At 46.4% G+C, this 16,950-nt stretch overlaps 1 protein-coding gene across 3 annotated transcripts in view; it reads left to right on the forward strand.

Annotated features, from left to right (window-relative positions):
• The window catches only part of agap1 (ArfGAP with GTPase domain, ankyrin repeat and PH domain 1), a 116,614-nt gene that overhangs the window by 81,171 nt on the left and 18,493 nt on the right, over positions 1-16,950 (forward strand). For 2 of the 3 annotated variants that reach the window (XM_071479654.1, XM_071479652.1), the window contains exons 11-16: positions 1,816-1,984; positions 3,618-3,782; positions 5,589-5,750; positions 14,999-15,153; positions 16,050-16,140; positions 16,315-16,537. In XM_071479654.1, coding sequence (XP_071335755.1) covers positions 1,816-1,984; positions 3,618-3,782; positions 5,589-5,750; positions 14,999-15,153; positions 16,050-16,140; positions 16,315-16,537 — 965 coding nt within the window. The remainder of the gene's footprint in view (positions 1-1,815; positions 1,985-3,617; positions 3,783-5,588; positions 5,751-14,998; positions 15,154-16,049; positions 16,141-16,314; positions 16,538-16,950) is intronic. The other variant, XM_071479653.1, reaches the window with a different exon arrangement.

Consider the following 16,950-nt stretch of genomic DNA (forward strand, 5'->3'; position numbering starts at 1 on the left):
CACACACACACACACACACATCTTAAACACACACAAGAAGCTGTAAACACACTGAATTTCTTCGATGCTCATAACTTGATAAATGCAGATAATTTTCTGTCTCTCACACACACACACACCACCTGCTGTCGGTGTGTTTGGTCGATACACACATCCGTCCTGGACGTCGCAGCGTGATGTGGACGATCGGGCCGATGATGAAAGCTCTTCAATGCAAATGGAGGCTCAATTACTGTGGTCAATCTGTTGGAGGGGTGTGTGTGAGTGTGTGTGTGTGTGTGTGTGTGTGTGTGTGTGTGTGTGTGTGTGTGTGTGAGTGTGTGTGTGTGTGAGGAGGGTTTACCCAGCGGGCCCCTGGCTCGAGGGCTCTCCGGTGGCTTGTTAAGACGCCGTTGAGAGCACTTGGCTTTGAATTGGCCTTTTGTCAGCTGAGCTGCCAGAGGGAGGCGGGAAACACTGAGAGAGTGTGTGTGTGTAATAAGACTATGTGTGTGTGCGCTGGTGGTTCTACTTTTGTGAGGACCAATTAGAGCTGTGGAGCTGTAAAGTGAGGACCTGTGGTCTTCTACGCAGCAGTCCGAGGGTGATGAGGTGGTCCAGCTTCAGGTGAATGTAAAGGGGAGGGGCCTCACAGGTACACAGGTGTTTGTGAGCTGGATCAGTGAAAACTGTGAGAGACAAATGCATCATGATCTCCACACTGGGCCTCAGCACTTGTTTGTACTTGTGCACTTATGAGGACCACCACAGACATCATGCAGGTCCCAACCCAAACTCGAATCTGAACCTTGTTCAGACCTGAACCAGGTCTGAGCCTTGAAACAGCCCTTTAAAGACAAAACGCCTCCACTGTCTGAAATATTCTGATTTAGAAAAATTGTCCCGCTTTGTAAAAATATCTCTTTTTAAAACATGTGACTCACAAAGATGGCAGCTCCAGATCACAGTGTCATGCAGTCGTTTTAATCCGGCCCAGCGGGGAACATCAGCTTTGTTTCTCCTCGCCCCCTTCATGTTGAAGAGGAGGCCGACCTCCCACAATGCCCTGCTCCTCTCAGGTCACTGCCGACACTCCACCCTTCTCAGAGGGCTGGCGGCACGGGGAGGGGGTGGATTTAACAAGCGCCTCTCGTTGATCATTAACACTTACTGGAGGAGAGTTCATCATCGGAGGGCGGTTGAGGCGTCTGCCAGCGGTCGGTCGTGTTTTGGGCGTGTCAGCGAACGGGCGGAGCCAATCAGTGTCCGAGTGGTCGTCCACTTCAGCGCGGCTTTGAGGGATTAGTGTGGCTTTGTTTCCTTTGTACAATATAGGGTTTTAGGAACTTTATTATCCGGAATAATCCCGTCCCTCCAGAGAAAGACACACAGTCCACGTCTCTTTATTGTCTGATTTATATTTAGTGATTGTGTCTTTGTTTATTTAAAAAAAAGGCAAAATGCAGTCAAACACATGAAATGATGAGGTTTAGCTACAATTAATTTTCAGTCTTAAATGTAGTTATTAAAGGAAGAAGAGGAAAATGTCGTCTTCTGCTTTTGATGAGAAATAAATGCGATCATACAGACTGTCCTCTGATTGGTCAGAACTTGCTTTTATTGACTCTACCTTGTCAGTTATTTTTCATTTTCCAACATCGAGTGTAAATATGATGAAACTGGACATGAAGCAGGATCTGGATCTACAGGATTAATCAGTTTAATTATCTGCAGCTGTAGTTTCACTTCTGATGCGTCACAGAATCCGTCCTCAGCTCATTACCTTAATCTGAACAGTTGATTCTGTGCTGACTCAGTTTCCCGCTCTTCTCTCAGGACTACATGCAGAATGTCCATGGGAAGGAGATCGACCTGCTGAGGACCACGGTGAAGGTGCCGGGGAAGAGGCCGCCTCGCGCTGTGTCAACCTGCGCCGCCGTGCCGAGTCCCAAAACTAACGGCCTGACGAAGGACATGAGCAGCCTGCAGCTGGGACAGGCTCCAGGTGAGTCCTCGGACTGGGGTGGGAGGGGTGGAGGGGGGGTGGGGGATCCTCTGGTCTCTGTTTTACACATTGGTGCCAAGATGGCTTCAGTAATGTACCACAGCCAGAGGAGGAGCCCGGGTCAAATCAGTCAGTGACATCATGACCAGAAATGAGACAGAAACCAGATTTAGTTTGAGTTCATTTTTGTTCTGTGGAAACGAGCCGAAACTAAATAAAGCTCAATATTAAAATTGTCATTTACCTCAGAAACCAAATATCACCTGTGCATTTGTTGGTTAAAAGTAAAATCAGTAATTAATAAAATGATTTATTCTGATGTTTTCACACGAAATATTTTTATTATAAAAGATGTGATGGAAACACTGAAACGTTAAAGACAGGAAATGTAAAGTGAGACGTTTTTATTCATTTATAAATTTCACTCAAAGTGCAGTAAAGAGAATAAAAAAAATAATAAGACAAGAAAGAAAAAGTTAAAAATCTTATTTTGAAATGTTTTTCATATAAAAAAATAATAATCATAAAAATAATAATTATAACTTTTCTTAACACAGCTGCAAGTGTTTTAACAAAGGACACGATGCAGTACGAAATAAAATGTCTGGTCAGTTTAAAGAGAAACTGGAGAAGCAGCTGTGTGGACTGTCCAGTCTGGAGGAATAAACAACAATGAGATCGTCATGACGACATTTATCTTTTAATTGTGCCACTAACGGCTGCTGTTGCTCAGAAACATGAACGTGTTTGTTTCAAATGTCGAGAATAAAAAGCAGGAGTTCAGCCTTGAAACACAAAACGCTTCTTATCACCTGAAGAAAGACGTCGTAAAACAAAAGGTGGAGACACACGAGTGCAGCCGCTCTCATGAGGTGGCTGCTTAAATCAAACACACACACACACACACACACACACACACACACACACACACACACACACACACACACACACGAGCACACAGAGATCCAGGAGGCCCGAGCTAATAGCATGAATATTCAGTGAGCCGTACTCCATGTACTAATTATTGTCATGAATATTAATGCAATCAGAGTCCTGGCTCCACTCAGCCAGCACCAAGAAATGAGCTGTAATGAGAGAACGAGGGAGGGAGGGGTGAGGGAGCGGTGAGGGAGGGGGGGCGATTCACCCGGCTGTTGGACCATGCAGCCTCTCACTAACTCAAGGGTTTGATTTAAGCAGCCAGCTTGTAAGACGCTGCCTTTTATGTGTTTCTGTGTGTGTGCTGCATGACTGACTGTGTGTTCGGACGCATGCGCTGCAAGAGAAGAAGAAGAGGAAGAAGAAGAAACCACCCGGCTTAACGTCATTTCATCTCAGTTTTAAAGAGATGCTTGAACTGGAAAAGAAATCCTCCAGCGTGCTGTAATGACCATAGATGTTCCGTTAGTCTTGAATAAAAAAGAAGAGACAGGAAGCTGCCGTGACGACAGCTGATCCTTTGAATTAAAGCTGCATTCATCAATATTTTTATACAAACAGTGGATCACATGATAACATGCAACACAAGTGAATTAGCTTGTCAGGTGGTTTTAGCTTTTAGCTCCTTGTCTCTGATGAGCTGACCTCTGACCTCCTCTCAGACTGCGCTCCTAACCCTGGCCTCCTCTCTCAGGTGCGGTGACCAGCAGCTCGTCGGTGTCTCAGATGGCGAGCGGCGTCAGCTTGGTGTCCTTCAACAGCCGCGGCATGGAGGGGATGCACCAGCGCTCGTACTCCGTCTCCAGCGCCGACCAGTGGACCGACGCCACTGTCATCGCCAACTCTGGAGTCAGCACAGGTAAGTGATGAGCACACTGATCCAGCAAACACCGCCATCTTTTTTCCTGCTGTTGACAAGAAGCATGAAGCCTCCTCAGGAGCTCGCTGCACTGATCAGGTCCTCTCGTGCAGCTCCACTACAGGCAGCCTGCTGGGCTTCAGAAGGGCCCAGTGCAGAGCTCCGTGTGGGAGCCTATCATTTGTCTCCCATTGATCCACCTGTCAGAGCTCTAATGCTGCCTTAACTGTTAGTCAGGCTAATGTGCGCTGAGTGTGTGTGTCTATTAATATTTGTGTCCAAGTGTGTGTGACTCGTAAAGTGGCAGTGTTACTGTATTCAAGACTGACAGCTGTCCTGACGTGTGTGTGTTGCCGTGACGATAAGCTTGACTGACAGCTCTGTCGTCAGTGTTGTGCCCTCCAGCCTTCCTCAAATAACGTTTAAAGCTGTGAAGTGCTTTCAGTGGGCTCCCAGGGGCCACACACACACACACACAGCAGCCATGTGATCACAGTCTGCACGTCCTCAGTGCTGTGAGGTTTCTAAATGACATGAATGTCTACACTGACAGAACACAGGATTTTAATTGTTTAATTGTTTCTTGGATTCTCTGGATCCAGGTTTTGACTTGAGTGATTTAAGGACTGAAGTCACAATGACAGGACTCAATAGTCTGTGTTTTAAAACTGCAACAGGGAAATCTGGCCAATAGGAAGTGATATTGAACACAAATATTAAAAATCAACAGAGACATGTGACTGCAGAGGTTTTCCTGGTAGCTCTGTGAAAATGAAAGTTTAATGATGGTTCTGGTTGAAACAGGTTTGTCCAGATGTCTAAACCACTGTGTTGGGAGGTGGAAGTGAAAGTGAGCACAGCACAATAAATCCTCATTACTCAGGAAAAGTTATCGGTGCAAGATAATGATTGAATCTGGAGAAAGGAGAAGTTAAAGTCTCAAAATAAAACATTAAACCAGGATTTGTCTTCAAGGCTTTTTGGTTTGTAATTGACCATTTAAATGATTGATAATTAAACACAGTGTAGTGTATGAGGCCGATCTCCGTGCAGCTGCTGGCGTCCACGCTGATGATGAGGTCGAGAGTCGAGGGAGAACCCGGCTAAGAAAACAATCAGAGGGAGAGAAAGTGAAGCAGGAGGAGGTGGAAGTCTCAGGGCGGGAGGTGGGGAGGAGGGGGCAGGGGGTTGACGTGGATGGAGCGCGGCTTGCAGATGGGACGGCCGTTAATCCATGGCGGTTAATTGCGCGCTCGGGGATGGCATCTTGTCAGCAGAGATAAGTTGTCACATTTTCCACTTGAGCTGAGACTAAACGATTGTAAAATAAGTTATGGCCGTCCTTGGGGCTGTCTGCCGTTTGGGGACGCGGCCGCCAACGAGCGCTTGTGTGTGTGTGTGTGTGTGTGTGTGTGTGTGTGTGTGTGTGTGTGTGTGTGTGTGTGTGTGTGTGTGTGTGTGTGTGTGTGTGTGTTTTGTGCACATGCGTTTCCATCTCCACACGCACCGTGCCCATGTCAGTGTCGCCGCCGCGCTGTGATATTGATGGAAGCTGAATGTTATTTTATTCTGCCGCTAGTCACAGCTGTCAGCGGCCGCGGTGAAGAGTGGAGAGAGAGAGAGAGACTCAGCTCCCTCTCTGATAGCCTCGCTCGCCCCCAGGTCCAGCCCTTCATCCTCCAGACCTTGATGTGGATCTGAACAGGGCTCGGTTTCGTTTCGGTTTTGTCAGACTTCATGAATTGATTGTTGGTTGTTCAAAAATCACTTTGATAGATTTATTGAGATCGGTCTCTGATTCCTCAGACACAGGCCTGGGAGACTCGGTCTGCTCCAGTCCCAGTATCTCCAGCACCACCAGTCCCAAGATGGAGCCGCCACCATCGCCGCACGCCAACCGCAAGAAGCACCGGCGGAAGAAGAGCACCAGCAACTTCAAGGCCGACGGCCTCTCTGGTACTGCAGAAGGTAACGCCATCTCCCCTCCCCTCGCCTCTCACTTTCCCCGCCCAGGTCCGACCAATAAACCCACCCCCATGAAACGAGTCTGAGAATCCTAAAACGGTCACCTGATGTTGGAGGGGTCAGAGAAGATGCTCTGATCTTCAGGCCTTTTTCAACATCCTCCACCTGGATCAATTCCTCCAGTGTGAACGGGATGTGGTGGTGGTGATGATGATGATGATGATGCTGTTATTGTGGGACCAGGGTTGGGAAACGCAGTCATGTGATCGTCTGAGACTCCCGACCTCCACTGTGAGGGAAGGATCTCTCCATCCTCTCATTCCGTCAGCCCCTCATCTCTTCATCGTGTTGGACTTCTTCTCCTTCTTCTTCTTCCTCTTCTTCCTCTTCTTCTGTCTGTGTTTGTCCCTGACGTCACTGTGTGTGGATCAGTTTGTAACATAACCTCTGCCCTCTGGTCTCTGCTCTGATCTGAGTGTTTCCACTGACGCTCACACACTGGTTCTACCCATAAACATCTGGAAGCTGATGAGCTGATGCTGAAATCCACCATTTACATGAATTATTGTGCTAAACATCCTGGATAATATCTCTGCAAACACCAGCAGCCATCTTTATTTCAGTGTTGATGTACATCATGATTTTACATCATGGTCCTATTTCCCAGCATGAAACAGTAATTTTATTACAGTCCAGGGCTGAATTCACAATTATTTTCAATTGTGATTAATCTTTCAATTATTTCCTCGATTAATAGATTCAGTTTATCGTCGTAGAAGACACAGAAAAAAATTAAATATTCTTATTTGAGAAGCTGAAACCTGAAAATATTTTGGTTAAGAAGGCCACTGGATGTGACTGTATGCTGCGTTCAGTTTTCTGTGTACGTCCCTCACCTGAACCACAGGTGTGATGCTACATGATGCTGTTATTCAGCCCCTCACATGTTCAGGGAGAAGTGTTGAAAGAAGAAACAGCTACACTGCTGAAGCTAACAAGCTCTTCATGTGGATCTATATGAGAAAGATCACTGAGCTGTAGCCTGAGCTGCCTTCACCGTGTTGTCGTCATTTGTCACGTGTTGAAGTGCGACCTGTGGAAACCAGTTGTAATGTTTAATCTCATTTTTAGTTTAGAATTTTTATTTCATGTTATTCTGAAGCTTTTAGTGGAACATATTTTTCAAGGAGAAAGAGAAAACTCAGTTAGTTACACATGATGCTGAATTTACAAAGTCGTGATGAATGAAGAGCTTTCAAAATTAATATATCAAGTTTCCCCCGGTTCAACCAATCAAAAACTGAAGTACAGTTTGTGTTTGCTTGTGTTCCTCTTGTCAAATAATATTGATAATCTTATTTATGGTCATATAAACTGAGAGCTTCCCTCCCACAGACTTTATCTTGGTGCTGGATGTTTGGGTTTTTGTTAGAAATTTCTGTTTTGTGTGTTGTGTGTTGTGAGTAGAAACGTAACGCTCAGTGGAAAAGAGCAAAAGAAACAAGTGTAGCTCACCAGGCTAATGCTAACAGCTGCGTCAGCAACAGTCAGTTTGAGTCTCGGTCACAGACCAGGTTCAGGTCCTGGTTTGAGTTCTCTACCTCTGTGTCTCATTTAAAAGCAGATTCCTTCTTTATTTCATTAGTGTCACACACACACACACACACACTCACACACACTCTCTCTGTTGATGGTTGAACAGATGTGGCAGCAGCAGCAGATGTGTAATGTTCTTCTCTCCATCACGGAGGCATCAAGCAGCTGACAAGTCAAGTGGCTGTCTGAGTGACGGATGGAGGCTGCGACTGCTTCTCTCTCTCCTCCTCCACTCTCGTTTTCACCCTTTTCATTTTCTCTCCTCGCCTTTCTTTTTTCTTTCTTCCCTCACATCTCTTTCAGCCTTTTCCTTTAATTTCCCTCCTCTCTTCTCTTTGTTTTCCAGGTCCTCCATTTCCTTCTCTTATCATCTCTCTCTTTTCCCCAATTGTCCTTTTGTCATATCTTTACTTCTTTCCTTTCTCTTTTCCCTCCACTCCTCCTCTTATTTATCTTTGCCTTGTTTTTCATATTTCTAATCTCTCCTCTCTCATCTTCCTTCCTTTATTCTGTTCATTTTAAATGTCCCTTCCATCCTCTTCCTCTCCTCCTTTTATCCTCCTATCAGATATAATTTAACCCTGAGACTCCATCAGGACTGCCTGTCGCTCCTCCTCTTTTTCCCTGTGACCATTTTATTATCAAACACTCTCCCTGAGCGCCGCACGTTGTCAGACGCTCCCTGACTAGGAGCGAGTCAAGCGCCCTCCTATTAGTCAGCCAGAGAGGCTTAAGTGAAATATTATAAATAATCCACCGTATTGAAATCTTTTATCAGCTGTGTCACTTTCATTATTCAATAAGCGATTAGTAACAGTCTTCCCAATTTAGCCATTAAGCACTGAGCGCGCTCCGCCGGCCGCCGGCTCGCCGCCTGTCACGCCGGGAGGGCGGGTGAAGTATCTTCATGTCAGAGCCAGGCCTGGTGTAATTCATGAGGGGGAACCGCCCTCTGTGGCTGAGCTCCCCCAGGTAGGACCACACCAACACACACACACACACACACACACACACACACACACACACACACACAGCTTCAGATATGTGGAGTTCGCCCACACAGGCACCGGCAGGTTCACCGGCCACATACCTGGATTTCTTTGATTCCTCAACCAGTAAACAAAGTGTGTGTGTGTGACTCCTCTCAGATTACACACAGGGTGTCTCTCCTTCAGAGCTTCACCTCTTGCAGAGCGGGTCCGTCAGTGTGTTTGTGGATCAGCCGTCAGGACGATGCACCTGCAGCCTCTGACTGGTTCATTGTGAACGTGAATTCCTTTAAAGTCCAGGTTAATCAGCTCGTCGTCACAGGTCAATCTGGGTCAGCGGGGGTCAGACAGGTGGGAAACAAAGAGGGCTGCTGTGGGGGAGTCCAGGTGGTCCAGCAAACGCCTGACAGTCAGGAGACGTTTGTCTGTGCTGTTTTATTTTAGATTGACTTTTTCAGGATTTAATTTATTTGTCTGTGTTGGTACATTTGAGTTTTCTGTTTCTCTGGAACATTTTTTAAAGTTTAGATCTGTTGTTTTATTTTTTCAGTGCAGTGACACTTCATATTTAATGAAGCTCTGCAGCCTGGGAGTCTTTCTCAGACTTCCAGGGATCCAACCTGTGACCTTTTGAAAGCAGCCCTGGTTCATTTGTAGCTCGATAACGTAGCTTAGATCAGCTCATCGCTCGCTTCGCCTTCTGTGGAAGAACGAGAGCGACAAGGGAAACAAGCTGAGTAACATTTAAAGCTTCGGCCTCTCACACAGCCCTGACTGTTCTTCATCCTCTGCAAAGGTTGGTTTGGTGGCAAAAGCTCCCAGTCGCCCCCGGGGGAGTAAATATCACAGAGCGTTTGCAGCATTAAAATGATCAGAGGTCAGAGGTCACACAGCTCGTAGCTCGACTGCAGTGGAGCCTTAAAATCTTTGGTTTTACATCTGCGTCCACATCTCAGCGTTCATGTGTTCATGCTGGATAGTTTGTGTGTGTGTGTGTGTGTGTGTGTGTGTGTGTGTGTGTGTGTGTGTGTGTAAATCTCAGGTTAGAACAGAAGGTTTTACCGGTTTTTGTTGTGGTCTCGTTATGTTGCAAACTCACTTTCATCCCTTCATTGTGCTCATTGGCCCCTCCCACTCCTACACAAGGCCACGCCCCCCGGATCTGTTTTTGACACCTCTCTGTCTCTTTGCTTTTCTGTTTTCTCTCAAACATGTCGTCTCATCCTCCAATCTATCCTCCCTCCTCCACCTCTGTTTGTCTCCTCTCTCTTCTTGCCGTCGGGGGACGCAGCCAAACGTAAAGCGTGGAAACTAAATCGTGTTGGTAGTCTGCGCAGCATTTACGCCAACAGTCTGCACAACTCTGAAGGTAAAAAAAACTGCAGCGGACAGGTGGACCCCCACCCTGACCCCACCCACTGCTGCAGGGGTGGAGCACCCAGTCCTGGAGACATGTACAGTGAATGGAAATCAGTGGTGTGGTGACCTGCAGGGTCAAAAGATGTCACGGTTTAAACTGGGCTACATTTGGTGAATGAGGGATGATTAACAAGATGGTTAAGAAGAAAAGAGACAGTGTTTTTATTTTTCCTCAGGATTTAACTCGTCAGGCTCCAAACAATCACGTGTAGGTCCAACATATTCAACCCGTTACAAGAAAATACCCAGAAGCCTCAGCTGCTGCTGCTACACACACAGAGGAGCAAATCAGAGCTGCAGCAAACACAAAATATTTTGTTGTTGCAGTTGTAAACAAAATATAGTTGCTGGATTCATCCAAAATGGACCCATGAGACAGAAGTTTGATCCTGATGATGGAGGATTGTTGCTGAAATGCACCTTGGGAATTGTAGTTAACTTCTGCACCCAAGGTTTTATGTCCACCAGCTTTTGACTCTTTATGTAATGACCAGATGTTTTCATCTCTGTACTGATGAGTTTCATGTAGATCCAACTGTCGAGACTTCCAGAACCAAGTGTGTCTGAATAACTCCTCCCACTTCATGACTCTGAGTCAGGACCTGCTTCACAATGAAACCTGCATTGTTAACTGTTCAACCTTTAAGCCAAAAAATCTTTGCCCATTTTGAACCAGGAAGTCTTTTGACCTGAAGTGTCAGTCAGTGCTGACCGGTGCTGTCGGTGTGTTGTTCCACCACCTCAGTGGAGAACGTGTTCATTTTCATGATCAAGTCTCGACTCCCTGCCTGAGTCACTGACTTGCCCATCACAGTGTCTTTCCCTCCTTGCATCTTTTTGCCCCGCCCTCCTCACCTGTGAGGATACAACCAAACAAACGCACCCACCCTGCAGGGTAGAAACCCCCTGGAAGCATGTGTTGTACAGGTGATGTTAACTGTGACAGCCAGTGAATGTTGGATGTTCTCCAGATGTGATCGATGCATCCTTGATGTGTCTGTGCTTTTATTGACCCTGATGTTCCTGAACATGTTCAGTGGATCCATGAAGTACCTCAGGTGTTGGTTTCTCGATGCGTCTGTTTGGAAACGACGTGAAAACAGGTTAAATCGTCTCGTTACTCTTGAATCTTCTGGACGTGACGGCGTCTCCCTCTGCTTCTACATGCTGGACTTAAATATTTCTTTTTCAGGGAGACTTCGGGACAATCGGCTGCAATATTTTCCAGGTTATTAATGTCGTAAAAGGCTGCGAATAATATGGGGAGTAATGACCTGTGTCACAAAGCAATACTGTGTGCGGTGACATTTAAGGCTTTTAATTTGTGTTTCCTGAGGCCCCCTTTTGTCTCCCTCACGCCTCCCCTCTCATTGCACCTACCGTCCTGCTTGTCAACCCCCCCCCCCCCGCTGGGCGGTCTCGACACCTCACACCGGATGATAGGCTTGTATGCATGTCCCCCCCCCCTGTGTCTTGTAAATGCAGTATATTCGGTTTGTTCTGTTTCTGCTGTTAAAGGTTGCCGGTGTCAGAGTTCACAAATTGCCTCGGCGCCACCTCTCTCTGCGTGAATGTCGCCCACAGTTGCCGAGAGCGGTGGCAGTAATTACCAATACAGCACGAGTGACTCGCCGCCTGTGTGTTCGTGTGTGTTTGTACTCTCATGCATAAGTTTAGTCTGTACACAAACACAGAGGAGAGGCCGAGCAGGTTCAGGTGACTGCAAGTGTGTAGGAAATCAGAGAATCACAAGCTTAATATTCCCAAATCATCATCTAGTGTCAAGAATCTTAAAGCAAACATGTCAAATCTCATCTGTTGAGACACAGAGGACCTTTACAGCCTGTTATGGATCAAAAATCAGGTCATTTTAATTCTTTAATTAATACTATAAAGTCTTATTTTCTTAGAACAAATAATCTTCATTGTATCATGACCGATTGTTGATATAAAAATTTTAAATATTATGCTGCTTCCCTTTTTCCTGCACAGACAGGAGCTGATGAGTGTAGCACAGGCTCAGGTGGGGGCTTTCAGAGTAAAACTGGGTGGTGGGCGTGGTTCTTCAGTTGCACAGCCTAATGCCCCCTCATTTTATTCATTATCCGCCGCGGTGCGCCAGGTCAGCGTGCAGCATTTAAATCCAGAAACAGCATTTAATTTACGCCGTGCAGAGGCAGGCCCTTTCTGGATTGTTGGTTTCCATAATTGTCAAGCAGCCAAACACCCCTCCCCCTGAAAACAGAGAATCATGGGAATTTAATTATGATGGGATTCTTGCTCTTGACCCTGCGGGGCTCAACCAGAGCTTGATGGGTGGGCCGTCGTTTAGAAGGAAGATACACCCGGTGCAGACCCAGGAGCCTCCAAACACACTCTGGGAAATTATCATTCACTTTCTGCTTTATGTAGAGTTTGCCCTTCATTAGACATGTTTTAATACAGCTTTAATTTGTGGCATGTTCCGAACTCCTTACCTTTCAGTGTGGAAGATGTCCTCGATAACCCACACAAAGTCTGCAGCCAGCAGGTGCTTCGGTCGTACTCTGACCTGGAGATGGATCACGAGGTCTGATGGTCTGTGGCAGCGCAGAGTCAGAAGTGTACACTGAAGGGTCACGGGGAATGTTGTGTGTTGTGCCGTGTTGTGTTGCATTGTCAAGTTTTCATTTGAATTTTGTACATTCTGTCATTTGGAGTCGAGGAAAGACTTGACAGCAGGTTCAGGTAAAATTTCAGACGTCAACATGGACACTGAATACTCTTTGTCCAAATATGAAAACCAGATTATCAAGACCCTTTTAAGCTTGAAGCAGGTTATGCTGAGGTCTAGACCTGATCCAGAACCACGAGAAGCTGATTTATTCTTTGAGCAAACATGTAAGGTTGTGTTTAGATGGTTGTCAGACGACAGTAATCCTGCACTGATCCCTGACAACAGCCAGTAAACATGAAAGTCCACGCCGTGTTAATGTTCCTGCTGCTGCTCAGTTTGAACTGTTTTAAAACTTATTTAGCTCATTCAGTGTTTCGTCAATAACAAATGATTCAATACATTTCATCCCTGCCAATCAGCTGACTTGTGTCAGAGTGAAAAGATTTGAACTGGATGTATTTCATCTCAGTGTTTATGTTCAGAAGTTACTTCTATTTCGTTTTTATCACGTTTTCATCATCGAAAAAAGTATGTGTCATATAGAAACATGATATTATTATTGTAGTGGAAAAAAAAGTTGTTTTTGTCAATGTATCAGCTTCCAATTTAAAAGTCTGGTTTGACCTTGAGCCATTAACCAGCCCTTGTAAACAGTCGTTTTAATTAACATCAACTAATCAGACTCTGCCCATCAGCAGCCTGAAGCACCAAAGAGATGAAAATGATCCACCGTCGTCTTCAGCAAAGGAAACTTTGGTCAGCAAAGGTGTTTTCAATCTCTTAATCCTGGAAGTGGAAGGGTTTCTCAGTCTTGGCCTCGGGGCTCTTCCTTCCATCCTTACCTTCTGTCCTTCCTCTCCTCGGACAAGGCCATTGATTATCCAGAGCCAAGCCAGAGGGGAACTTCAGCTCCGGTGCTCTGAGACGCTCCCAATTAGCCAAATGACTGGAGCTGAGGAAGAGCAAATGGTCGTTCCCTCGCGGGCCGGCCGTGACCGCTCTCCGACTGATTAAACCTCTCATCTTTTCACTGCTTCACTCCCGGCACACGCCATGAAACTGCTGCTTCCAGAAACGCTCGCCCAAAGTGTCATGAATGATTACCAACCTCAGCATTGAGATGTTTCAGAAGTATATGTGTAGCTGATAAAGAAACCACGAAGCTTTGTTTCCTGTAACTTTACGGGAACAACATTTCTTAGAGATACAACATTTTTACATTGAAGAAACAACTTCTCTTCGCCACATCACCTCTTTGGTTTGGTTTGTTTTCAGACAGAAACTGGGGGATTCTGGGACTTATCAGCCGTGCTGGAGGCCGTCCTTTGATTAAGTGATTACCCCTGTGCCCCCCCCCCCCCCCCCCCCCCCCCCCCCCCCCACATCTCCTACCTCCTCACTGGGGCTAATTGTAAACAGAAGTCGCTTGTTGTCTGATCTGCTGTGGTGATGATACCGGCTCGCAGCCATGCCCCCACTTCACCTCTACTTCCATCCTCCCTGTGGTCGGAAACGGTTTCCAAATGTGCCCAAGTTGTGCACGAACACATCTGAACATCCATCAAACCTCTGAGAACAGATCCTCGAAGTTAAAGTTAGAAAACGTGGACATTTGAAACTTCAGAGTAAAACAGTAAAAAAGGAGCTTGAAGTTGATTTTCTGTGAAAACTTGATTTATTCTTTGGTTCCAGTTCCTCTGATCATCTCTGTTTCATTTCACAGTAAACTGAATGTTTGGTTTTGGACTGAAGCTCAGAGAAAATGAGGCATTTGAAGGCTTCACCTTGGACTCGTGATGGGCTAGTTTTTGTTAGTTTTCTGACAGTTTACAGACTGAACAGTTCATTATTTGGCAGATGAATCATCAGCTTGTATCTGCTGCAGTTGTATCTGTTGTGTCAGAATGGAAAGATTCTTCTCCAAGTCAAAGAAAACTGGATTTTCAGGTTTAAAAATCAAACATGTTGAGGTTCTGTATCTTCTGCACCGACAGAGGAAGTTTAAAGGTGGTTTTGAGTGAATTGTACCTTTTAATGAACCAATATCCAGACACAGACACATTCTCAGACCTTCTACAACTGCTCTGACAAGTCCAGGAGTCGTGTACAAACACACACATGCTCACACACACTCAGCTAATTGACTCCTGATTGTCCCATTAACCTCTGGGGGGGTTCTGGGTAATAGATCCATATGTCCCCCCTCCAGCAGGCCCTGATTGTAATGACTGACCTCTCCCACTGACATGTCAGCAGAGGAGAGGGCAGGACGGTTCGGGGGGGTGGGGTTAATTTGGGTGACATCCTGGCTTCAGGGGGCGGGGTCACGCAGGTCAGCAGTGGTTGGTTCAGGAGAACAGGTGTCCCGACAGGAGCACATGGGCAGAGCTGCTGGTGTAAAACCTAAATTCTCATTCTGACATTTTACAACCTGAGAGTCCAAAATAAAGTTTGAAACCTTCTTTGAAGCGTCCGCTCTCTGGATCAGAGCAGGAACCACACGGCTGAGGGGACGGAGGCCGACTGTGTCCTGACTGATGTGTCTTTGTGTCGGCAAGCGTTCTGTTCTAAACCCATTTCCTCTCCGACAGAACAAGAGGAGAACTTTGAGTTCACCATCGTGTCGCTGACAGGACAGACGTGGCACTTTGAAGCCACCTCATACGAGGAGCGAGACGCCTGGGTGCAGGTCATCGAGAGCCAGATCCTGGCCAGTCTGCAGTCCTGCGAGAGCAGCAAGAACAAGGTGAACGCCACAAACCCGATCGTTTCAGATCAACAAATGTATCAACTGTATCGAGCATCACACTGCAGGTAGCAGATGGGATGATTAAAAAAGAAACACACACACACACACACACACACACACTTTCATTCACTGACATAATTACAAAATACCAATCACTGTTCCTCACATTCAGCCTCAGCGTTGCCATTTTCCACCTGCACATGCAGCAGGCGGCTCCACTCTCAGTCGCTGTGTTTACGCCTCAGGCTCTCAGCCTTTTATTGCCCCCCCACTCCCATTCGCACTCAAAACACGGCCCCCCCTTCCTCCCCCATTTCCATTTGTTTGCCGTGTTATTTTTCAATCTGTGAAACAGCAGCGACGTCGGTCGGAGAGGGCGAAGGAGAAGTGTGTGTTTCTCAGTTTAACGACAGAGAAACTGTTGAAGACACTGAAAACAAACCTGAGCTTTAATGATCTGCAGCTCAGAGTCAGGAGCAGATCAACAGAATCAGCCTGAAACACAAGTGTCACGAGATTTGGGTTCCTCTACTCATCTGAGTGAGCACCAAAACTATTAGCTGATCAATCAATCATTTTACCAACAGTTCAAATAAACAATTAATCACCAGGTAAATAGTGAATAGAAAACGATGTTCTTGAGGATTTCTTAGAGGCCATGTGGACATATTTAAGTCAGTTTATGATCATTGAAGACAAACGACACCTTTTCACATTGAAACAAAATATTTTTCACATTTCTGCACCTTAAATAATTGAATAATTAATCAGTTATCAAAGTTATGTAATGAATTCGACTCCAATACAACAATCATAATTAATTAATTAGTTAATTAATTAGTTGACTAACCCAGTTAATTGTGTTCTGAGTTGTGTTTGTTTTCTCCGTCCAGTCTCGTCTGACCAGCCAGACAGAGGCGATGGCTCTGCAGTCCATCAGGAGTATCCGTGGAAACGGCCACTGTGCCGACTGTGAAGCTCAGAGTGAGTACCAGCTGTTTCCTCCATCACATCACACAGCGTCAGTTTAAAGAGCGACTCCACAGAAGTCGTAACTCAAGGTCTACTAACTAGCTTTCACCTGGACTTGACTGGGTGATCACAGGGAGCCATTTTTAATGCAGCGCAGCCTTTAACACGTCTGCTGGTCTCCTCCAGACCCGGACTGGGCGAGCCTGAACCTCGGGGCCCTGATCTGCATCGAGTGCTCAGGCATCCACAGGAACCTGGGCACCCACCTGTCCAGGGTTCGCTCTCTGGACCTGGACGAGTGGCCGCTGGAGCTCATCAGGGTCATGTCGGCCATCGGCAACGAGCTCGCCAACAGCGTGTGGGAGGCCAGCGCTCAGGGACGCCTCAAACCCGGTCCTGATGCCAGCAGGTAGGAAAACATGGACATGAGAGAAGTCATCCTTCTCTGTGGTGCTGCACTGACAGTGGTCAGTGTGTGTGTGTGTGTGTGCCTGTGTGTGTGTGTGCAGAGCTGCTGGCTGCAGACAGGGGGCAGTGTGTCAGTGCCAGAGACTCAGCAGGGTTCATACAGGATGTGTTGGATATTGACAGAAATGCCGACAAACACTGCTCCTGTGTGTATGTGTGTGTGTGTGTGTGTGTGTGTGTGTTATCTTGTAGACCACAGGGGATAGTAACAAATGGGTGAACTTTAGCGTGACGATGATGTTGATCAGTGTGTACCTGCATGTGTGTGTGTGTGTGTGTGTGTGTGTGTGTGTGTGTGTGTGTGTGTAATTATCGGCCGCTGCAGCTCTGGGAAGCCAGCAGCCATCATAACAA

Source organism: Trachinotus anak, unplaced genomic scaffold (assembly GCF_046630095.1).
Source record: "Trachinotus anak isolate AG129_WGS33_773 ecotype Australia unplaced genomic scaffold, CSIRO_AGI_Tana_v1 ptg000006l, whole genome shotgun sequence".
NCBI classification, from domain to species: domain Eukaryota; kingdom Metazoa; phylum Chordata; class Actinopteri; order Carangiformes; family Carangidae; genus Trachinotus; species Trachinotus anak.